At 40.3% G+C, this 26,353-nt stretch overlaps 1 protein-coding gene across 2 annotated transcripts in view; it reads left to right on the top strand.

Annotated features, from left to right (window-relative positions):
- SEMA6A (semaphorin 6A) overlaps positions 1-22,668 on the top strand; it is a 339,475-nt gene extending 316,807 nt beyond the window's left edge. Inside the window, exon 19 of one of the 2 annotated variants that reach the window (XM_069753296.1) lies at positions 19,497-22,668. In XM_069753296.1, the coding sequence (XP_069609397.1) occupies positions 19,497-20,248 (752 nt within the window). In that variant the 3' untranslated portion in view covers positions 20,249-22,668. The remainder of the gene's footprint in view (positions 1-19,496) is intronic. The other variant, XM_069753304.1, reaches the window with a different exon arrangement.
- Positions 22,669-26,353: the final 3,685 nt, after the last annotated feature.

Genomic DNA, 26,353 nt, shown 5'->3' with positions numbered 1-26,353 from the left:
CCTCCATCTCAGGTGAGTACCAGGATGAAAGCTTTTTACGTATATGCAGCATTTGCAGTCTGACCTGTATACTGTGTATAGACTGCTGCATGTACAATATATAGGTGACACTGCTGAATACAATCACCGTATCACCTATATAATGTATGTTCAGCAGTCTATATTCATTATATAGGTGACACTGTGACTAATGTGTATATACGTGATACTGCTGTGTGTATGTATATATATATATATATATATATATATATATATATTGTGACTATACACTGCAATCACAGTATCACCTACGTAATGTATGTACAGCAGTCTATATACATTGTATAGGTGAAACTCTGACTGCGGTATGTACGTTATATAGGTTATACCACTGTGTGTAATATACTGTGCCCCCTGTGTATAGCTCATATAGGCCAGCTGCAGTGTGTGTGTATGTGTGTATATAAGACACACACTGCAGCTGGCCTATATGAGCTATACAAAGCAGGCACAGTATATTACACACAGTGGTATAAGGCTAGTTTCACACTAGCGTTTCCCTGATGTCGAAATGACAAGTGTTAGGGGGGAATGAGAGGAGTGAGGGGGAAAATAAGAGGTGTAAGGGAGAAAATGAGAGGCATGATGGGAAAATAAGAGACGTGAGGTGCTATAACTAACCACAGATATTTACTATGCCCAGGCAACGCCGGGCTCTTCAGCTAGTGTATATATATATATATATATATATATATATACAGACACACACTAGAACATTATATAGGTGAAACTGTGACGACGGTATGTAGGTTATATAGGTTAGGCTAGTTTCACACTAGCGTTTCCCTGATGTGCGGTGGGCTGAGGACTTCCTCCGTGAAGCCCCGCCCTCGGCCGCACCTCCGCTGCTAGCTCCGCCTACATCTGCATGCGGCCTGCGTACCTATATTTAACATTAGGTACGCAGGTCGTGCGGCTGTATGCGGATGGTGCCACATGTGTCGTTTTGTCGTGACCAGTCACCTGACCGCAACGTCATCGAAGGTCCTTCACTCACTGCATTCTTAGGAATGGAGGCAGACGCTTGCAGCGCTGAGAGCCAGGGTCCGTCGGAGGGGTGAGTATATCCATATTTTTTATTTGTATTCTTTATTTTTTACATGAATATGGATCCCAGGGCCTGAAGGAGAGTCTCCTCTCCTTCAGACCCTGGGAACCATCCAGGATCGCTCCCTGCACCCGTACCCGGCGTATAAGACGACCCCTGACTTTTGGGACAATTTTTAGGGGTTAAAAAGTCATCTTATACACCGGAAAATATGGTACTTTCCATACCCACTGTAAGTATGTGTATTACTGTGCGGTACTCATACTCATATAATACACTGTCTTTGATGATAAAAAAAAAGAATAAGCACATGCTGCTTATCCAGGGCGTTAGTTAGTGACTGTATCCTTGTGCACAATGCAATCAGTCTGACTGATGAAGGTCATTATATGACCGAAACATTGTCTTTATTTTTGGATTGCCTGCACACAATAAAATTATCCTCTTCACCAATTACCTGAGTGCCAAGTTTTCTATAAGATTTGCAGGCCGCATAGGTGACATCACACCAAGCCAGTGAATCAAAAACCATGCTAGGTAATTCAGAAGCTCAGCTCCTGTCCATGGCCAGAAAATGCTTACCTGCATTGTGGATCTGTTTGTGTGAAGCTATCTGCTCATCTCTACTTAATAGAAAAAGTTCCTGTATATACAGTTATATGAAAAAGTTTGGGCACCCCTATTAATCTTAAGCTTAATGTTTTATAAAAATAGTTTTTTTTTGCAACAGCTATTTCAGTTTCATATATCTAATAACTGTTGGACACAGTAATGTTTCTGTCTTGAAATGAGGTTTATTGTACTAACAGAAAATGTGCAATCTGCATTCAAACAAAATTTGACAGGTGCATAAGTATGGGCACCCTTATCATTTTCTTGTTTTAAATACTCCTACCTACTTTTTGCTGACTTACTAAAGCACTTTTTTTGGTTTTCTAACCTCATTGAGCTTTGAATTTTATAGCCAGGTGTATGCAATCATGAGAAAAGCTACTTAAAGTGGCCACTTGCAAGTTGTTCTCCTGTTTGAATCTCTGAAGAGTGGCATCATGGGCTCCTCAAAACAACTGTCTAATGATCTGAAAACAAAGATTATTCAACATAGTTGTCCATGGGAAGGATACATAAAGCTGTCTCAGAGATTTAACCCGTCAATTTCTACTGTGAGGAACATAGTAAGGAAATGGAAGAACACAGGTACAGTTCTTGTTAAGGCCAGAAGTGGCAGGCCAAGAAAAACATCAGAAAGGCAGAGAACAAGAACGGTGAGATCAGTCAAGGACAATCCTCAGACCACCTCCAGAGAGCTGCAGCATCAACTTGCTGCAGATGGTGTCACTGTGCATCGGTCAACTATACAACGCACTTTGCACAAGGAGAAGCTGTATGGGAGAGTGACAGACAGAGTCGGCTGAGCTATGCTAAAGCACATTTAGAGAAGCCAATTTCTTTTTGGAAGAAGATCCTGTGGACTGATGAAACCAAGATTGAGTTGTTTGGTCATACAAAAAGGCGTTATGCATGGCGGCCAAAAAACACAGCATTCCAAGAAAAACACTTGCTACCCACAGTAAAATTTGGTGGAAGTTCCATCATGCTTTGGGGCTGTGTGGCCAATGCCGGCACCGGGAATCTTGTTAAAGTTGAGGGACGCATGGATTCCTCTCAGTATCAGCAGATTCTTGACAATAATGTTCATGAATCAGTGACAAAGTTGAAGTTACGCAGGGGATGGATCTTTCAGCAAGACAATGATCCGAAACACTGTTCCAAATCTACTCAGGCATTCATGCAGAGGAACAATTACACTGTTCTGGAATGGCCATGCCAGTCCCCAGACCTGAATATCATTGAACATCTGTGGGATCATTTGAAGAAGGCTGTCCATGCTCGGCAACCATCAATCTTAACTGAACTGGAATTGTTTTGTAAAGAGGAATGGTCAAAAATACCTTCATCCAGGATCCAGGAACTCATTAAAAGCTACAGGAAGCGACTTGAGGCTGTTATTTTTGGAAAAGGAGGATCTACTAAATATTAATGTCACTATTCTGGTGGGGTGCCCATACTTATGCACCTGTCAAATTTTGTTTGAATGCAGATTGCACATTTTCTGTTAGTGCAATAAACCTCATTTCAAGGCAGAAACATTACTGTGTCCAACAGTTATTAGATATATGAAACTGAAATAGCTGTTGTAAAAAAACATTTTTTATAAAACATTAAGCTTAAGGTTAATAGGGGTGCCCAAACTTTTTCATATAACTGTATTTATTTATACAGCCAATATTACAGTTAGGTAAATTTATTCCAGTAGAATTGAATTCTACTTGAATATAACAAAAATCCACATTCTCCAGAATATTGATTTTTTTTTTTTTTGCAATTTGCTACATCTGGTCGACATTTTGCTTTTTGTAAAGTGCCAGCAAAAGGTTGAAAAGTAAAACTAATACTCACTACACTGCTCATCTCTCTGGCCACCTCTGTTGCTCAGCACTTCATCTTGCTATCACTGAATGATGAATCTTCACACTATTCTGGGATGTCCAGTCGTGAAGAGACCAAGGGCGACCAGAGCATGCACAGGATCATCCCTGAGCCTAGTCACAACAGGAAGTCTAGGCCTAGAGTGTGTCTTAAGGTGCAGCGCATATAGTACACATCACCACATTGCTGCAGCCTTAAAAAGCGCATGCGTAGAGATGTCCTTATGACACACACTGTAGGCAGGGACTTACATTTGCGAATAAGCACAGGTCAACCCTGTGAGTGAGTATTAGTTATTTTTTTACTTTTTTTTACGCCCTGGGGTGTCTACCCCAAAGTATAATAAGGAACAGTCAATTAGCAAAAAATTAACTTTCTGAGAATTGAAATTCCAGATAAAATCTGTGAATTTTGGCAAATTCATATTTTGTTAGATCTGCTCATCTGCAGCCAGTATACTGTACAGTAGGAACAACCAAATAAATGGCAGTGTATGTGAGTAGACTTTTGGTCTGATGCACATGGAGCATCATGTAAATGAAAAACTGAAAATGTAATGATTTTAACTCTACTGGTAGACTATTTTCCCAGAACCGTGAACATTAAATTATCTTAAGTGACCTTACACTTGCATCAATCTAATATGTTTTGGCATGCTCAAAATGGCCTGAGGTGCTACTTGAACTCTTCTCAAAATCTTAAACTTCATAAATTTGTGTTCAATCTTATCTAAATTTAGATATTATAGGTTGATTCTTTTAAAGACTTATTCTACTTCCACCCACATCTTATTCTCGTATTATACCTCTAAAACAAAATAAGCATACGTACAATAATTGTACAACAATTAATTCTCAAAAATTACTGAAGGAAAATGTTGTGAAATTAGTGTGAAAAATGTCATAATTGCATGACACCTAGGTATGCTGCTTGCAAGTTCTCCATCTGTTCTGGCTCTTATGATCTATGCCTCTAAAAACAGATGCAATACAACCTGAGACATCAGTGATGACTCCATTGCAAATTAATGAAGCAAGCACTGTGTTTTCTATTAATAAGTTCTTTCCTTCTGACTTTGCACAGAGAAAGGAGTGATCTGTAGGCCGTGTGAAATACAACAGGCAAGCACATCTGCATTTTATAACATTTGATCAATATCTAGGTCATGGCTTTTGTTCTATAAACCAATCTCTTCCTTGTTTATACCTATTACTCCAAGAAGATCGTCAACCTATCCAGAAGGGTAATAGCATAGAAATTGAAAAATATAAAAATCAATGTAATGTCAAATCATCCACATCAACTCCTTGGCCTGAAAGCAACATTGCTGAGCGCTGGGGCTGGTGTACAAATCAGCGACCCATCTGTTTAGTATTTCATGACAAAGTTTTGCTTTATTTAACAGAATGGTTAATTTAATTAGCTGGGAGTTTTGATTCCCCATTCATGTTGCAGTTAGAAGTTCAACAGCTGTGAAAAAAAAGTTTGCCTGACACTTTATGCTATCTAATAAAACAATTACAACTAAAATGTCTATTACCAGCTGTATTGAAAGCCATTGCCCTTGAGCGTAATAGAAAATACGTACTTGGAGAATGGTCGACATTTTTTACATAAAATATCTGAATGTACAGTCATTACACAAAATAAGACGTCTCCAGGATAGATAAACATTGGTACTTAAACTTTTTTATCACCCGGTTAAGGCTCGGGCCGTGGGATTGTATTATAGTAGTTATCTGCTTATTCCTACATTTTCTGTCACTGCCAAGAATATATCTTGATTTTCCCAACTCGGAATAGCCTAGGGAAATTGGATTTTGGCCAGGTTTCTATTATCAGTCTAGTCCTGTTCTTCAGTTGGTGCTTTGCAATTGATTAACGTACGTGCTTGTATTTTTCTTTTCTATGATTCACACTTTTTCCAAAACTATCAATGTTTATGGAAGTCCAATGAATAGCGAGATAATAGCAGAGAGATAACACCAGTAACCTTAATTCTGCACAGAGCATGGTATATTCAAGTTGGTTCATAAAAGAGATGATTGTTGCTTGTAACAAATCAACACTTGACCGCTTCCTTGTCAAGTCTTCGAAGCAAATGATAACAAAATAATCCAGTTTTATGTTTGCTTATGTTTTACCTAAAGAAAAGCAGCAACATTTCCCTCTTCATAAGAGGGAATAGAAATTCAGTTGTTTATTGTGTGTCGATAAAAATCAATATTATATTTTCCTTTCAAGATTATCCAATTTGACAAAAGATTTCTGTATACACTAGATGGATCTTTCATAGCTGTGTTCTAGCCCCTTGCTCAATGCATCAGTTAAAATTGTATCATATTTGAAGAGTATTTCATTTCAATACTCCTTTGTATTTAAAAAAAAAATTCTTAAAGGGATTACCTCGTGAAGAAAACCTGTTTTTAAATGGAATCTTATGTTGGCATTACTTATTAATATTTCACGTAGCCAACTAGAATTTATAAAAATAAAGTGCTCCGACAGTATGTTAAAGATTATTTCATTAACTTGGTCTTGAGATAAAACTAGAATTATCTGAGATAGACTGGTGGCTAGGGTCATTCAATCTATCAACCCAAAACAAGAGTAAAAATAATGTGACAGCAGTTATACCATTCCATTCATATTTCTATATGTATGATTAAGTCATGGAAAACTGTTTAAATCCATAACACCTTGGTTAGAATATGTTAGGAAAATGAATGTCTTTTTTAAACATCTATTTCTTTTATTGGAATTTTATATTAAGCAATAGTCTATTATCAAATAATCGCTTTGATAAATATGAAAAAAGGCTCAGGAATTCAGGTTATATCTCTTGTGCATCCATCTTGCATGTCACATAGTGATGTAGTCTTCCCAAAATCTGACTCAACTGCAAAGAAACACGTATGGACAAAGAATACCTTTCACCAAATTTTTCACATTTTATTTATTTTGCTTTTCTGCCATGGAGATATTAGCAATCAAAGTTTTTGGCACCTTATGAACTAACTTTTTTGTTAAGTCCAAGTGTGTTTTACCAGCAGGGTTGGACTGGCCTGGCGGGATATCGGCGAAATCCCCGCAGGGCCCATGTCTCTGGGGGCAGGAGAGGAGGAGAAGAGGAATAGAAAAAAAGTCTGCAGTTTTTAGGGGTGCAGGCCCTTTAAAAGCGCAGACAGAGAAAGTGCAGGAGCACACGCACATAGCGTTCATTACTTGAACCGCGGTGTGCGTCCCGATTCTATCTGTCAAGTGTGCCCCGTCATCACCGGCGTATGACGTCAGTGTCATGCACCGCATGCGATGGGTGCACATCAACCGCCGGCTTCTGCTAGGTCGGTGGCCATTTTACTATGTGCGCGCCGATCTGCAGAGAGCAGGAGAATGGCGCTGGGAACACAGGCATGTAAGAGGAATCTTCTGTCTGTCTCTGGCTGTCTCTCTGGCTGTCTCTGGCTGTCTCGTCTGTCTGTCACTGGCTGTCTGTCTCTGTGAGTCTTTCTGGCTGTCTTTCTGTCTCTGTCTCATGAAGGCAGGGTATGGGGCCAGGATTGATATATGGGGGCAGAACAAAGACCAGGTTCGATATAAGGGGGGGGGGGGGGCGGCAGGATGGATAAATGGGAGGGAGGAAAAAAGGACCGAGATGGATATAAGGGGCAGCAGTATGGATACATATGTGGGGCAGGAAAAAAGGACCAGGATGGATATAAGGGGGGCGGTAGGATGGATATATGGGGGGCAGGATTAAAGGACCCAGACGGATATAAGATTGGTGGCAGGATGGATATATGGGTGTTAGGAAAAAAGGACCAGGATGGATATAAGGGGGGCAGCAGGATGGGTATATGAGGAGCAGGAAAAAAGGACCAGAATCACTATAAGAGGGGCGACAGGATGGATATATGAAGGGCAGGAAAAAAGCACCAGACTGGATATAAGGGGGGCTGCAGGATGGATATATGGGGAGCAGGAAAAAAGGACCCGGATGAATATAAGGGTGGCAGCAGGACAAAGGACAAGGATGGATACATTTGACGGACCAGAATGGATACATATGGGGGGACAGGATGCATATATATGGGGGCCAGGTTACATATACAGTACAGACCAAAAGTTTGGACACACTTTCTCATTTAATGATTTTTCTGTTTTTTCATGACTATGAAAATTGTACATTCATGCTGAAGGCATCAAAACTATGAATTAACACATGTGGAATTATATACTTAACAAAAAAGTGTGAAACAATTGAAAATATGTCTTATGTTTTAGGTTCTTCAAAGTAGCCACCTTTTGCTTTGATGACTGCTTTGCACACTCTTGGCATTCTCTTGATGAGCTTCAAGAGGTAGTCACCGGGAATGGTCTTCCAACAATCTTGAAGGAGTTCCCAGAAATGCTTAGCACTTGTTGGCCCTTTTGCCTTCACTCTGTGGTTCAGCTCAACCCAAACCATCTCAATTTGGTTCAGGTCTGGTGACTGTGGAGGCCAGGTCATCTGGTGTAGCACCCCATCACTCTCCTCCTTGTTCAAATAGCCCTTACACAGCCTGGAGGTGTGTTTGGGGTCATTGTCCTGTTGAAAAATAAATGATGGTCCAACTAAACGCAAAATGAATTTAATAGCATGCCGCTAAGATGCTGTGGTAGCCATGCTGGTTCAGTATGCCTTCAATTTTGAATAAATCCCCAACAGTGTCACCAGATAAGCACCCCCACACCATCACACCTCCTCCTCCATGCTTCACAGTGGGAACCAGGTGTGTAGAGTCCATCCGTTCACCCTTTCTGTGTCGCACAAAGACACGGTGGTTGGAACCAAAGATCACAAATTTGGACTCATCAGACCAAAGTACAGATTTCCACTGGTCTAATGTCCATTCCTTGTGTTCTTTAGCCCAAACAATTCTCTTCTGCTTGTTGCCTCTCCTTAGCAGTGGTTTCCTAGCAGCTATTTTACCATGAAGGCCTGCGGCACAAAATCTCCTCTTAACAGTTGTTGTAGAGATGTGTCTGCTGCTAGAACTCTGTGTGGCATTGACCTGGTCTCTAATCTGAGCTGCTGTTAACCTGCGATTTCAGCCGCTGGTGACTCGAATAAACTTATCCTGAGAAGCAGAGGTGACTCTTGGTCTTCCTTTTCTGGGGCGGTCCTCATGTGAGCCAGTTTCTTTGTAGCGCTTGATGGTTTTTGCAACTGCACTTGGAGACACTTTCAAAGTTTTCCCAATTTTTCGGACAGACTGACCTTCATTTCTTAAAGTAATGATGGCCACTCGTTTTTCTTTCCTTAGCTGCTTTTTTTTCTTGCCATAATACAAATTCTAACAGTCTATTCAGTAGGACTATCAGCTGGGTATCCACCAGACTTCTGCACAACACAACTGATGGTCCCAACCCCATTTATAAGGCAAGAAATCCCACTTATTAAACCTGACAGGGCACACCTGTGAAGTGAAAACCATTCCCAGTGACTACCTCTTGAAGCACATCAAGAGAATGCCAAGAGTGTGCAATGCAGTCATCAAAGCAAAAGGTGGCTACTTTGAAGAACCTAGAATATAAGACATAATTTCAGTTGTTTCACACTTTTTGTTAAGTATATAATTCAGCTCACATAGAAAAAACTCAGAAAAAATGCATACCATGAGATACGGCCTTCCCAAAACCCTGTCTGATGACAAATGCACACTTAGCAGGATGCAGCAGGCCTCAACTGATATAGGCTAGGTGCGGCACAGGTGCAAACTGCTTGATAAAAACAGCCACCCCCACACCAACCAAACATTGCAGGGGTTGGCTGCCTAGTAGAAAAATGCACATTGATATAACTCACATAGGACGCTAGGACGCCAGTCACATTGATAAGTGTGGTGCACAGTGTCTGGTATGCAACCTATTAATGACGCCCCTTGTATTAACAGGTGGGCTGCCCATCACTATAATATGCAGCACACAGTGACAGACACCCCAGAAAACCTAACCAACAAAAAGAGGCCTGGCCACATCCTGCAAAAAAGGATATGATATAGTGCAAAAAATGTATGCTTATGATAAACACATACACTGTATGAGGTATTCGTTTAATATTTTGGCCAAAATAAAGTAAGCCCGCAACCCAACATCAAGGGTCCTCATAATATTGCGGGTCCTACCACTAATATCAAAAAACATCTCACATAGAAAAAACTAAAAAAAAAATACATACCATGAGATACAGCCTTCCCAAAACCCTGTCTGATGACAAATGCACACTTAGCAGGATGCAGCAGGCCTCCACTCTTTTTGTTGGTTAGGTTTTCTGGGGTGTCTGTCACTGTGTGCTGCATATTATAGTGCTCGGCAGCTCGCCTGCTAATACAAGGGGCGTCATTAATAGGTTGCATACCAGACACTGTGCACCACACCTATCAGTGTGACTGGCGTCCTATGTGAGTTTTATCAATGTGCATTTTTTCTACTAGGCAGCCAACCCCTGCAATGTTTGTAGAACCCAAAACACATGGGCTACTTGCACAGTGAACAAGTCTGTAGAAACCTGTTCACACCACCAAAGAACTTGAAGACACAAAAGCGCACAGAGAGGTCAAAAATACTCTGTTGTAAAAAAGTCACAGTAAATAAGCAAGTGCTAGTCAAAAAATGAAAAAATACAGGGTATTTAGGTAATACGTTTTTTTGCAAAAAAAAGTATGTTAAGCTGCTCCACCAATCGCCAAGGTATACCCATAATAGTGCATTCCTATCTAATGTATATAATCCCTATCTGATGTATTTAAAAACCTGATCATCTGTATAGTATCTGTATAAGCAGGGTTCAGAGAGAAAATATCCATGTAGAACATGCAGGATGGAACAGCTACAATGCAAATGACCCACAGAGGAGTGGTGGACTCCCCAGTCTTGTAGAAACAAGAGAACAATTATAGAACCAAAAACACATGAGCTACTTGCATAGTGAACAAGTCTGTAGAAACCTGTTCACACCACCAAAAAACTTGAAGACACAAAAGCGCACACAGAGGTCAAAAAATACTCTGTTGTAAAAAAAAGTCACAGTAAATAAGCAAGTGCTAGTCAAAAAATGAAAAAAATACAGGGTATTTAGTTAATACGTGCAAGTAGCCCATGTGCAGGGCTGAGTGTGAGAGGATCAGTGCTGGAGGATGAAGGCTGAGGGAGAGAGGATCAGTGCTGGAGAATTGGATCATCTAAATTGGCCATAATTCAGTGGCTGTCAGCTATGCAGGTCCGCAACACATAATGTTTTGATTGCATGCTGCCGACCTGTACTTAGACTATCTAGAGAGCAAGATTACAGAAGTTAAAAGAAGTGGGCCTGTGTTCTTAAAAATACCAGGGCTGAATTTAAGTCCCAGTCCGAACCTGGCTGACGGTAATCACCAGGTACCACTGTAAAAGAGCTAAACTCATCTATGCTGCCCTACCCCCCAAAGGGTCCTTATCTGAAAGGTGTTAGTTTTTTGTACTCTACCACCAGCACTTTCTAATCATGCAGTAGGTTAGATCAGGAAATTAGAGCTTTATGTCCTGCATTTTACACAGTGAGAAACATAACACAGTGAGGGGTGGAGGGACACAGCACTGAATCCACACATTTAGTAAGTACTGTAAGGGTACCGTCACACTATACGATTTACCAACGATCACGACCAGCGATACGACCTGGCCGTGATCGTTGGTAAGTCGTAGTGTGGTCGCTGGAGAGCTGTCACACAGACAGCTCTCCAGCGACCAACGATGCCGAGGTCCCCGGGTAACCAGGGTAAACATCGGGTTACTAAGCGTAAAAGCGTAAAAAAAAAAAACAGTACATACTTACATTCCGGTGTCTGTCCCTTGCCGTCTGCTTCCCGCACTCACTGACTGCCGGCCGTAAAGTGAAAGCACAGCGGTGACGTCACCGCTGTGCTCTGCTTTCACTTTACGGCCGGCAGTCAGTGAGTGCGGGAAGCAGACGGCAAGGGACCTGATGGACACCGGAATGTAAGAATGTACTGTTTGTTTTTTTTTACATTTACGCTGGTAACCAGGGTAAACATCGGGTTACTAAGCGCGGTCCTGCGCTTAGTAACCCGATGTTTACCCTGGTTACAAGCGAACGCATCGCTAGATCGGTGTCACACACACCGATCTAGTGATGACAGCGGGAGATCCAGCGACGAAAGAATGTTCCAAACGATCTGCTACGACATACGATTCTCAGCAGGATCCCTGATCGCTGCTGCGTGTCAGACACAGCGATATCGTATGGATATCGCTGGAACGTCACGGATCGTACCGTCGTAGCGATCAAAATGGCACTGTGTGACGGTACCCTAAAGGTACTGTCACACTAGACGATATCGCTAGCGATCCGTGACGTTGCAGCGTCCTCGCTAGCGATATCGTCCAGTGTGACAGGCAGCAGCGATCAGGCCCCTGCTGGGAGATCGCTGGTCGGGGAAGAAAGTCCAGAACTTTATTTCGTCGCTGGACTCCCCGCAGACATCGCTGAATCGGCGTGTGTGACACCGATTCAGCGATGTCTTCACTGGTAACCAGGGTAAACATCGGGTAACTAAGCGCAGGGCCGCGCTTAGTAACCCGCTGTTTACCCTGGTTACCAGCGTAAAAAAACAAACAGTACATACTTACATTCAGCTGTCTGTCCCTTGCCGTCTGGTTCCTGCCTTGACTGCTGGCCGTAAAGTGAAAGCAGAGCACAGCCACAGCGGTGAGTCACCGCTGTGTGACTCACCGCTGTGCTGTGCTTTCACTTTCACTTTACGGCCAGCAGTCAGTGCAGGAACCAGACGGCAAGGGACAGACAGCTGAATGTAAGTATGTACTGTTTGTTTTTTTACGCTGGTAACCAGGGTAAACATCGGGTTACTAAGCGCGGCCCTGCGCTTAGTTACCCGATGTTTACCCTGGTTACCGGGGACCTCGGGATCGTTGGTCGCTGGAGAGCTGTCTGTGTGACAGCTCTCCAGCGACCAAACAGCGACGCTGCAGCGATCCGGATCGTTGTCGGTATCGCTGCAGCGTCGCTAAGTGTGACGGTACCTTTAGAGAGGTGTTTATTTTTCAACCATTATAGGCTTTGTTAGCCTATTGTTCAGCCACGATAAGTGATTAGTGAAAGTGGCACATGAAGTGTGATAAAAAGCAAGGGCATTTACCTGGCTAAGCTCATTCACATGCTGCTCTGGTGTATAGCCATTTAACTCAGGATAAGCAATTTTCCTGTATTGTCATTTATAGGGGTTGAAATTGCTAGGTTTAATTCCTTTAAAGAATTTATTTTAATGCTATATGCAATATGATATCTTATTGAATGTGTTTTAAGGATTCTCTAGCCAGGTGTCTCTCACATTTGAGGTCTTGATTTGTGTGTTTTTACTCTGCTGAGGTTATTTATTTATTTAAAAAATTGTAATAAAAGTGTTACTGCTTTTAATCAATATCTGGTGAAATTTGCTTTTTCTGTTCACTTCCCCTAAGTTGAGGGAGTATAGTGTAACAGACGGATTTGTTATGTTTTGTTTTGTTGTTACAGAGAGAAACATGCTCTAAGCCATGGAGGGGAATGTTTTTTTTTTCTGCTTCCTGCTTATGATTGCTCAGCATCATACAGGAAGAAGTACACACCCCCCAAAGAAAACTTTGATAACACCCACTTACACTTAAAAGTTAACTTATTAAGTGCTAAACACTTTGATTACTAATCAAATAAAAAATAAAGTTTTATTCCGGTCTGTAACCACTATTATATCTTGCACCCAGTTCAACATGAAAAATTTGGTGAAAGGTCCTCTTTAATGGGGATTTTATAATGTATCATAAAAGTTTTTTGTACGACCACTCCTTTAAAGATAATGCGTAATTGGAAAATACCCCATTGTCAAAATGAGGTTTTTATCTATATATATAATTGTCTAAGGGTTTTTCCGTCTGTCTGTCTGTCTGTCTGTCTGTCCTGGAAATCCCAGCTCTCTGATTGGTCGAGGCCGCCAGGCCTCGACCAATCAGAGACCGGCACAGCATCGACGTAGAAATCCCGCGTCTCTGATTGGTCGAGGCCACCAGGAATCGACCAATCAGCAACGGGCACAGCGACGATGATGTCATAAAGGACGTAGAAATCCCGCGTCTGATTGGTCGAGGCCGCCAGGCCTCGACCAATCAGCAACGGGCACAGCGACGATGATGTCATAAAGGACGTAGAGATCTCACGTTTCTGATTCAGCAACGGGCACAGTATCGACGTAGATGTCATAATGGTTGCCATGGCGACGATGATGTCATAAAGGTTGCCTCGACCAATCAGCGACGGGCACAGTGTGCCGCGAATTCTGGAATCATCATTGTCCATATATTACAGGGACATGCATATTCTAGAATACCCGATGCGTTAGAATCGGGCCACAATCTAGTTATATACATAGATATATATATCTATATATATAATTGCCTAAGGGTTTTTCCGTCTGTCTGTCTGTCTGTCTTTCTGTCTGTCTGTCTGTCCTGGAAATCCCGGCTCTCTGATTGGTCGAGGCCGCCAGGCCTCGACCAATCAGAGACCGGCACAGCATCGACGTAGAAATCCCGCGTCTCTGATTGGTCGAGGCCGCCAGGCCTCAACCAATCAGCAACGGGCACAGCGACGATGATGTCATAAAGGACGTAGACATCCTGCGTCTCTGATTGGTCGAGGCCGCCAGGCCTCGACCAATCAGCAATGGGCACAGCGACGATGATGTCATAATGGTTGCCATGGCGACGATGATGTCATAAAGGTTGCCTCGATCAATCAGCGACGGACACAGTCTGCCGCGAATTCTGGAATCATCATTGTCCATATATTACAGGGACATGCATATTCTAGAATACCCGATGCGTTAGAATCGGGCCACAGTCTAGTATATATATACATATATATATATACTAGATTGTGGCCCGATTCTTTTAGGACCTGAGAATCACGTCCCGGCTTCTGATTGGTCGCGGGCCGCCCATGTGACCGCCACGCGACCAATCACAAGCCGCGACGTCACCGCAAGCTATTAACGCGCTCATTTTTAAAAATGAGCGTGTTAATGGCTTTCAAAGACGTAGCGGCTTGTGATTGGTCGCGGCCACGCGACCAATCACAAGCCGCGACGTCACCGCAAGCTATTAACGCGCTCATTTTTAAAAATGAGCGCGTTAATGGCTTTCAGAGACGTAGCGGCTTGTGATTGGTCGCGGCCACGCGACCAATCACAAGCCGCGACGTCACCGCAAGCTATTAACGCGCTCATTTATAAAAATTAGCGCGTTAATGGCTTTCAAAGACGTAGCGGCTTGTGATTGGTCGCGGCCACGCGACCAATCACAAGCCGCGACGTCACCGCAAGCTATTAACGCGCTCATTTTTAAAAATGAGCGCGTTAATGGCTTTCAAAGACGTAGCGGCTTGTGATTGGTCGCGTGGCGGTCACATGGGCGGCCCGCGACCAATCAGAAGCCGGGACGTGATTCTCAGGTCCTAAAAGTGCTGATTTTGAACAACGAAGCCTGCCGGTTACCCGCGCTGAGTTCAGGGGCCGCCGGAGAGGTAAATATATCAATATTTTTTATTTTAATTCTTTATTTTACACATCCCTATGGATCCCAGGGCCTGAAGGAGAGTTTCCTCTCCTTCAGACCCTGGGAACCATGAGAATACCTTCCGATACTTGATGTCCCATTGACTTGTATTGGTATCGGATATCGGTATCGGCGATATCCGATATTTTTCGGGTATCGGCCGATACTATCCGATACCGATACTTTCAAGTATCGGACGGTATCGCTCAACACTAGTCCCCACACCTCTAAAAAAATTTATATTTTTTCACTGAGATGGATATACTGTATACATCTATTTATCTCTCTATATATATACTGTGTGTGTTTGTAATAAATATACATATCCGTTACACCATACATACACAAATACAAATTCATGTACCGTATATGCAAACACACACATACTGTACATACATTCATACATTCACACAGATACACATACAGTACATACATAAAGATACGCATACATATACCGTATATGCAAAAACACACATATACAGTACATATACCGTCATACACACACGTACTATACATACACGCATATACCATACATACACACATACCGTACATACATATACCATACATACACACAGATACACATACATATACCTTCATACATACACATACTATACATACACACACGCATATACCGTACATGCACACACACCATACGTACATATACCGTACATACAAACAGATACACATACATATACCGTCATACATACACGTACTATACATACACATACGCATATACCGTACATACACACATACCGTACATACATACACACAGATTCACATACATATACCATATATGCAAACACACACATATACCGTACATACACACAGATACACATACTGTCATACATACACATACCGTACATACACACATATACATTATATACATACACACATAGTTATATACACAAAGTATACACATACCGTACACACCTATACATACACATATACTGTACATACATGCACATAAACATACATATATCCATACAATTATATCGCACATACACAGATACACACATATACTATACACACAGACATACATATGTACTGTACATGCATACACAGATACACACAGAAGCATACACATAGATACACACTTACTGTACATACACAGATGCACATACATACATAAACAAGCACATACACATATTAATCTTGTATATTGGGTGATCAGATGAGCCATGGAGGTCAGTTCAGTTGGAGAGGGCTGCAGAACTCACTGTGGGGGATGGGGCACAGAGCGGATAGGACTGATATCAGCCCCCTAGTGCTGCCCTGTTGTCCCGTGCAGTGAGCTCCTCCCCATCTCTTCTCTGTGAGGAAATGCTGCAGCCTGCCGAGAACAGAACAGTTGAGGGAGCAAGTATTCATCAGCTTGCGCCTGTGCCATAATTAAAATAAAAAGTGGCATGAGGTCCCCTCTATTATTGCTAGCCAGCGTAAGCAAAACCGACAGCTATGGGCTGCAGCCCTAATCTGTTATCTTGGCTAAATATAAAAAATAGAGGGGTCACCTTGCTGTTTTTTTAAATTATTTAAATAAATAATTTAAAAAAATGCTGTGAAATCCCCCCTATTTTTCACAACCAGGCAAGCTAAAGCAGACAGCTGGGGGCTCTTCTTCTCAGATGGTGAAGGGGTCATTGATATTGGACCTCCCCACTTTAAAATTAGCAACCCGCAGCCACCCCAGAGAAGGCGTATATATTAGATCAACCAATTCTGGCGCTCTGCCTGGCTCTTTCCACTTACCCTGGTACGGTGGCAAGTGTAGTAATAGCTGTAGAGTTGATGCCAGCTTTGCAATGTCAGCTGACATCAAGCCCCGAGGATAGTAATGGAGAGGCAGCTATAAGACACACCCATTACTAACCCCATAGACAAATGTAATGAAGACACAGAGAAAAGTCCATCATTTGGAATAAAACTACATACTCCTTTATTTAAAAGAAACACTCCCCACCCTCTTTCACCCACTTATTACTGTAAAATTAAAAATATTAAAAGCCCATATTCCATTGGAAGATAATCCATATGTCCCACGATATGCTCCAACACTGCTACATCTGGATTGCATGGCTGACACTGTTCAGCTGTAAATCCAGGAGAGACTGAGTGTGGAGGCTGAGAACTTAGCTGCAGCACTGAGCGGTGATACTAATAAGGTGAGCGGAGTGCATAGTTGACGAACCTCGGTAACCTCACTGATGTCAGTGCTGACTACGTGAACTTTCCCACGAGCTCTGAAGTTAGTGAGGTCACTGGAGTTCATCGACTATGAACTTCACTTACCTTATTGGCATCACCTCTTGGCATGTTAGCTGAGTTCTCAGGCTCATTGTCTACTGGATTCACAGCAGAGTCACATCATAGTAACATAGTAACATAGTAACATAGTTAGTAAGGCCGAAAAAAGACATTTGTCCATCCAGTTCAGCCTATATTCCATCATAATAAATACCCAGATCTACGTCCTTCTACAGAACCTAATAATTGTATGATACAATATTGTTCTGCTCCAGAACATATCATGCCACCGCTCAGCCATGCAATCCAGATGTAGCAGAGTTGGAGCACATCATAGGACATATAGATAGATTATTGTCAGGCAGGTGATGAATATGGTGGTTTATTATTAATTTTACAGTAAGAAATAAGTGAAAGAGGGTGGGGAGTGTTTCTTTCAAATAAAGGAGTGTGCATTTTTATTTCATTATTCATTATTTTTTATTTTTTATTTTTTTTATTCAATAAATACACAGTACAGTAAAATACACACTCACTTACAGCACTATATCACACTGACAACTTTATTATAATGCACAGGCGTCAGCTGATGAAAGTACTATTCTCAGCAGTGTCATCTGCTCTCGCTCCTATCATCGAGAGCAGGCAAATGCTGATGAGAGGAGTAGTACTCTGATCAGTCAACGCCTGATCGGCGGTAACCTTTCTTACCGCCAGTTACAGCTGCTTGGCTTGTTCACATGCTGTCATTTGTTTTATAGCATGGGAATTGCAGCACAGTGACCAGCGGTAACGTGTAATGTTACCACAAATCAAAAATGCTGTTTCCCATGCTGTCACACAGATGACAGAGTGGCAAACGCCGATTGTTGAATGGATTCCGGGTTTGGGTACTGTTCTGGTATCAGAACTGAATGATTTTAAAAAGTTCAGTCAAACCCACTGGACCTGAACGTCCATGGGTTTGCCCATCACTAGCTGAGACTAGGGTGAAAACACCTAAAGTTGCTACATTTTTTGAAAGTTGCTCAAAAATGTTGCAGTTTTAAGGTGTTTTACTTCAGAATTCTGACATAAAACCTTAGTGAATAAGGCCCTAAGTCTTTTTCAAGTGACTTATTCCCTTTAAATGTGTATGCTTACAATCTGGGGGGCAATTGATAGATACAACATATAAATAATTATAGCTTAATGTTTTTGATGTTTTTAACAATTAAGATATTAAGGACAGGTGATCAATTTGCATTTAATAGTTTCAGAAAATACAATTTTTTTCTATTTTTACAGTTCACATATTCACAGCATAGGTCATAACTTATTGATTGGTGGAGGTCAAATAGTGATTGGCATAATGGGGCACTTTTATCCTTGTTGTTGAATGGAGCAACAGTGCTCATGCTTATCTGACCTGGCATTCCATTTTGTGGCGGGGATCAAACTTTCCCATCTTGGATAAAAATTCCTCACTCTGTTGATTGGTGTGGGTACCAGCAGGTGGACCCCGACTGTGCGCTTTTTTCTGCATTTTTTCTGGCAGTTTTTGCGGCGGTTTTGACATACTAGATTTGTTTCTTGTGCATGCTGATAAAGTTTAGTGTTGAAAAAAGTCCTATTCTATCTACAGCATCAGATTTTGGAAAAAAAAACGCAGCAAAACCTGCGTTTTCCATGCGTTTTTTATCCGCACATTCATTTCAATGGGTGAAAATTCTGAAAGAAATGTCATGCTCCATTGTGCAAAAAAACATGCAAAATCCTGATGACAAAAAAAAACCAATCTGTGTGCATGAGATTTCTAAAATCTCATAGAGTTTGCTGGTACTGTGAAACGAAGCTGAAAATTTGCATAAAAAGCACATAAAAGCCCTTAAAAACTCCTAGTGTAAACTTATCCTAAGTATCTGAAACTAAATAATACAATTCTTTTCAAACTATAGGATCCAAGTTAGCATCTGAAATATTTATACTAACATAATCTTAAGTAATCCATTAAGTTGAAATATAACCGCTTTCTCATTCTATTATTTAGGAATATCGACCAGCATGGCGTTGACTGATGTTCTTCATGATAAGTCAGAATTCAGTGACACGGAAGAAGAAAAAGCAGAAATTTATATGTCTCCGCTTTCAAGCCACTTTGAATCCATCAAGCCGAATGATTACTTCATGTTACAAGATATACAACCTGCAAAAGAAGAGCAACATAGCACAAACGGTCAGAAGCCCATAGCTGATGAGACATTCAACGAACTACCAATGATGCCTCCGTTCAGCAGTGACCAAGTACCACCAGCGATAAGAAATGACATCAGTGAGCACACAGCCCTAATTTACTCGGAGCAGAGCCAATTCCGCAAGACTATGTCCAGGAAGTTGAATGTTCTTAATGGTCATGTGAAGGATATGAGTAAGTCCCTCAAGCAGATTGTGGCTTCAGAGAAATCCAGTTCGGAACTTATAATGCAGCAGAATGCAATTTTAGAAAAAATTGCATCCAATCTATTATTAATGTCACAACATCACCAGCAATCTGCGCAAATGTTTGTGAGTGCCATGCAACAGGGAATACAACTGCTGAGTGCATCTAAAGACGCAACCTATGCTAGCAGAACTTGTGGCGGTGGTACCAGTGACACCTCTTCTCTGAAGAATGAGCATGCTACTGTAGGTCCAAGCCCACAAAAGAGCAATGCTCGGATTCATGGAGGTAGAATACACAGACCTAGCCGCTCTCTCCCTTCTCTGGATCCTTCTCCTGCAGTAGGGCATAGAAAACAATAGTGACTCGTTTGGGCACACGCCAATTGTATGCAGATGGTACCAGGTGTGACATTAGGCTGCTGTATACTGTAAGACATATAATTGTATTCTTATTATGAACAGAGGCATTTCTGTCTCCTTTTGGTTACTTCTAGTTTGCACATCTCCACTTATGTAGAGGCGGATTTTTCAATTTTAACCCCTTAGTGACCGAGCCAAATTTTTTAAATCTGACCAGTGTCACTTTATGTGGTAATAACTCTGCAACGCTTCAACAAATCCCAGTGATTTTGAGAATGTTTTTTCGTGACACATTATACTTTATGATAATGGTAAATTTAGTTCAACATTTTTTGTGTTTATTTATAAAAAATATAAAAAATTTGAGAAAAATGTTAAAAAATTAGCAATTTTCTAAATTTGAATGATTATCCCTTTAATCCAGATAGTCATACAACAGCAAACCATTAATAAATAACATTTCCCACATGTCTGCTTTACATCAGCACCATTTGTAAAATGTTATTTTATTTTGTTAAAATTTTAGGAGGTTTAAAAATGTAGCAGCAATTTTTCATTTTTTCAAAGAAATTTACCACATTTATTTTTTTAGGGACTTATCCATGTTTGAAGTGACTTTAGGGGTCCCATATATTGGGAAACCCCCAAACGTGATGCCATTTTAAAAACAGCACCCCTAAACATATTGAAAACTGCTGTCAGGTAGTTTATTAACCCTTCAGGTGCTTTACAGGAATTAATGCAAAGTGGCATGACAGAAATGAAAATGTGTATTTTTACCACCTAAATGTTGCTAACTTTTAAACAGATTACTATAGCCGTCAGACTCTAAGGCCGCTATTTGGTCATGAATTGCCATCGCAAACATCAGGACAACAAAATCATGATCTGAGGGCACCAATTGGGATAAAGAAGAAGCCCCTACACTCTGTTAACCATTTGTAATGATGTTGTCACTATTGACAGCAGCATCTAAGGGGTTAAACAGATTTAGAAGGTGCAAATACTGATCGTGGCTGATACAGCAAGTTGTCAGCTATAGTGTACAGCCGACAGATGCTGGATTGTCATCTGTATGGGGAGGCTATTCTCTTGTATCTCAGGTCAGTTAAAAGACGTATTGGCGGTCATTAAGGGGTTAAGGGTATTCTATTTTAAGATATTTTAAGATAGAAGATTGTGTTTTTATTCTGTGCTTTTATTAATATTGCATTTTTACAAAATATTTTTCTAAATCACTATGCATTCATATTAAGTGTCTTAGGCAGATATTAAACAGCTATTTTTCTATTCTATATTGAACATAAATTTACAGCGGTATATAACAAAACTTTTAATACATTCCTGTAAAAATTGCTTTCCTAGGTAACTGCCAGGGCACAAGATATAATAGCACAGTTTCCATGTATTTTGTTTGCTTCTGGCCAAGGACGTCTAAGTACTTAAGATACATGGTCCTTGACTTGCTGGAGTATCTTTTAGTTAGTAAAGTGTAGCTCTTACACAGGTGTTAGATTTTGCAACTTACAAGAAAAGACATGCTGCGCTAAGTCATTCAAGATGAGAAAATCAAAAAAATTAATCATTTTATACAAGTGAAATAATGATTGAAACTTTATATAATTTGGTTCCTGGTTTTTATATTCCATTACGAAGCCTAAAAATTAAATTATAGTGCAATAAAAGCAGCATGATTACAGCTCTGCAAATACCAGGTGCATTTACATTCATTTTTTGTGTTATTGTTGCATTTGTGCATAATTGTAGACATCATTCCACAATCTGAATGAAACAGGAAAGTGACATAACAGATCCACAATGCCAATGGATATTAAAGAAGCACTCCTCCATCAAAGTTGATATCTTCTTAATAAATTCCAATCATATTAAATAGCACTGTGTACTTACAATTGCTTATTTTGCCTTTCTACCCTGTTAATACTTCTTTTTTCCAGTAGCTCCTTGACATCTTACAATTAAAAACAGACTAGCTGAATCCTTCCAAGCTCTATGTAGAAAAAGGAGGTCAATTTTTTCTGTATGACGTCTCAGTCACTGGCAGGGGGGAGGAGGGAGCAGCTGGGTCAGGAATTGAAGAGAAGAATGATTTATGCAGTGACAAAGAGAATTCTTGTTTCTACATAGAGCAGAGAAAAGAGAACAATTATCTGGGCAGAAAGGCAAAATGAGCAATTGTGTTACACAGTGCTATATAATATGACTGTAATATGTTAAGAGGATAAAAACTTTGAAACTTAGATAGTTGCATTGTCTCATATTTGCTAATTAGAGGTGAGTGAATGTAGTCAAGTTGAATTTAATTCTTTTGAAATTTTACAAAAATCCACATTTATCACATTCTAATTCAGTGTGCAGATTTGGCAAAAAAGTGGTCTTTTCTAAACTACAAAAGAGTCATCAAAAATTTTTAAAATAAAAAAAAAAGTTATACCTTAACGCTTACCTCATCTCTATTACTAATAGATTCTTATTACCTGAATTGCTCCTGCTGCATGGCGAAAGGAAAGCGCAGAAAAGTGAAATCTCTCTTGTCATATCAGATAGTAAAGATCTCATTGACAAATCCTATGCTGTCATTTATGATGATCTGTTATAAAAATCCTGTCAACTGGTGCAAGGAAGCTGGAGAGAATCCCATTGTTTCATAATGCTCTTCTCTTTAGCAGAAATGATTCAGTTAATAATGTATTATTATTATTTTTATTTTTTATTATACAAATAAGGGTATTACGGTTTCCATGCCTTTAAAGTATATGTAGTTTTAACAGAAAAAAAAAACAGTAATAACAAAGACCAATACAGGTACATGTGTTGTATTTTACTTGTTTATATGAATTTTGTACTTTTTTATGTTATTTGCATACATTTAAGAAAAAAAGGTCAGGATTTTAGTTCCATGCAATAGATGGGTCTGTGGTTATCACGCGGGCCCTGACGTATGACGGGGCCTTTCTGCATGTTAGAGGGGGTCGGCATTGGTGCCCGTTTTGTATTGGGAAGCTTTATACACCACCTTATAATAGTAAACTATGAACTAACAATCACAGTGATAACCATCCCAGAGGAATAAATGGACTATTATCAAAAAATATCAATGTTTCTTATGCGTTTCCGTTTTGAAAAATTTTGTATACCGGATAGTATTCCTGTGTAGGTAAAGTACTTACGTATATGAATTAAAGGTAACATTATTAATGTTAGAATCAGATTGGGGAGATTGGTACAGGGATGGTAAGTAACAGATATGATTTTATATCTGTTCATAATAACCATTGTAGTGAAGTTAACTTATATATCCTGTTTATGTATTTGTCACAGGTTATCATGTAATATGTGGTAGGAGTAATTTAAATATACAAAAAAATCAGTATTTTTTTTAAGCTATTTTATGTACTTGAAGTTATGCCTGTGCTTTGTATGAAATCTTTTTATGTATAAATGTTGGATTTTCAAAGACATTCACATTGTAGATAGGTATCTAATATGTTTCTTCTACTTCTTTGTATTGTTATTTGTTAAATAAACCTTTATTCTCATATCTCCCTGGCGCTTGATGGCACAAGACCATTCTGTGTGTGACAATGACAAGCTGCTCGATATTTACGGTTACGAGCAGTAGCGCCTTGACTTTCAGAAGAACAGCATTGCTTGTGCAGTTCTGACTGAGATGGTCTCTTCTGTTTCGATTCTCATACTGGTACAAGAAAAAGTTACAGAAATGTTCCCTATTGTAGTTTACTGTCTGTCAGGAACAGAGGAAATGCCTTTTTCATGAAAATTCCTCAATGTTTCTCGATTAATAATCCTCTTACTGGACTGATTTACAGCAAACAACAACCATGACTTTTATCAAACACTTTGTTGCATTCGGGTAAAGTGCCCTCAATAATGTCCTCCTAGGGGTTAATGTTGAACATAGTCTCAACATATATTTGCTAAAATAGTACAGGAAAAACAACTGCCGAACTCTGTAAGCCATTAGATTGCTTTCCTTTATCACCAATATTTTAGTAATATACAGTACAGAGCAAAAGTTTGGACACACCTTCTCATTTAAAAAATTTTCTGTATTTTCATGACTATGAAAATTGTACATTCACACTGAAGACATCAAAACTGTGAATTAACACATGTGGAATTATATACTTAACAAAAAAGTGTGAAACAACTGAAATTATGTCTTATATTCTAGGTTCTTCAAAGTAGCCACCTTTTGCTTTGATGACTGCTTTGCACACTCTTGGCATTCTCTTGATGAGCTTCAAGAGGTAGTCACCGGAAATGGTTTTCACTTCACAGGTGTGTCCTGTCAGGTTTTAATAAGTGGGATTTCTTGCCTTATAAATGGGGTTGAGACCATCAGTTATGTTGTGCAAAAGTCTGGTGGATACACAGCTGATAGTCCTACTGAATAGACTGTTAGAATTTGTATTATGGCAAGAAAAAAGCAGCTAAGTAAAGAAAAATGAGTGGCCATCTTTACTTTAAGAAATGATGGTCAGTCAGTCCGAAAAATTGGTAAAACTTTGAAAGTGTCCCCAAGTGCAGTTGCAAAAACCATCAAGCGCTACAAAGAAACTGGCTCACATGAGGACCGCCCCAGGAAAGGAAGACCAAGAGTCACCTCTGCTTCTGAGGATAAGTCTATCCGAGTCACCAGCCTCAGAAATCGCAGGTTAACAGCAGCTCAGATTAGAGACCAGGTCAATGCCACAAAGAGTTCTAGCAGCAGACACATCTCTACAACAACTGTTAAGAAGAAACTTTGTGCAGCAGGCCTTCATGGTAAAATAGCTGCTAGGAAACCACTGCTAAGGACAGGCAACAAGCAGAAGAGACTTGTTTGGGCTAAAGAACACAAAGAATGGACGTTAGACCAGTGGAAATCTGTGCTTTGGTCTGATGAGTCAAAATTTGAGATCTTTGGTTCCAACCACCGTGTCTTTGTGCGACACAGAAAAGGTGAACGCATGGACTCAACATGCCTGGTTTCCACCGTGAAGCATGGAGGAGGAGGTGTGATGGTGTGGGGGTGCTTTGTTGGTGACACTGTTGGGGATTTATTCAAAATTGAAGGCATACTGAACCACCATGGCTACCACAGCATCTTGCAGCAGCATGTTATTCCATCCAATTTGCTTTTAGTTGAACCATCATTTATTTTTCAACAGGACAGTGACCCCAAACACACCTCCAGGCTGTGTAAGGGCTATTTGACCAAGAAGGAGAGTGATGGGGTGCTACGCCAGATGACCTGGCCTCCACAGTCACCAGACCTGAACCCAATCGAGATGGTTTGGGGTGAGCTGGACTGCAGAGTCAAGGCAAAAGGGCCAACAAGTGCTAAGCATCTCTGGGAACTCCTTGAAGATTGTTGGAAGACCATTCCCGGTGACTACCTCTTGAAGTTCATCAAGAGAATTGCAAGTGTGCAAAGCAGTCATCAAAGCAAAGGGTGGCTACTTTGAAGAACCTAGAATATAAGACATATTTTCAGTTGTGTCACACTTTTTTGTTAAGTATATAATTCCACTAATTGTTCAATGAAGTTACCACTATTGAACATTCTGCACTTTGCAATGTCACAGTTTAATCTTCTCTTGTATGGGAGTGAATATATCTGCACTGTATTCCAGCACTTTGACATAACAAGGATTTCGCTTAGCCTCTGTTTCACAAGTATGGTTATTTTTACTCTCTTTAAGGTACTCTTCCTGTAGAAAAATGAATTTCTCAAAGTTACTTGGAAAGCTTATCTAATTTTAACATGAGATGCCAGAGGCAAAGAATACAGGTGTATAACTACGGTAAATGGGGAGGAAAAAGGGATAATGCTTTAATGGAAAATATTCTAGCAAAGGCTTGAAAATGCTGAATAGAATATATCAGAGACTTGTAATGTGCCTAATGTAGCCTTTCAGCAAGTCATGCTCATGAGTTTGCTGCACAAGATCTGAAACATTAGTAAACCAAGAAAGTGAATCTAAACTTTTCTGTTAATTACCATATTCTCCACATGTAAGCCCATCAAGAATCAAAACTTTCTCAATTGTTATATGCACTGTACTCTGACAAACAAGAAAA

Source organism: Ranitomeya imitator, chromosome 1, assembly GCF_032444005.1.
Source record: "Ranitomeya imitator isolate aRanImi1 chromosome 1, aRanImi1.pri, whole genome shotgun sequence".
In the NCBI taxonomy this organism is placed as follows: Eukaryota; Metazoa; Chordata; class Amphibia; order Anura; family Dendrobatidae; genus Ranitomeya; species Ranitomeya imitator.
The sequence above is the reverse complement of the archived record's forward strand: the minus strand, read 5'-3'. Positions and strand labels throughout refer to the sequence as shown.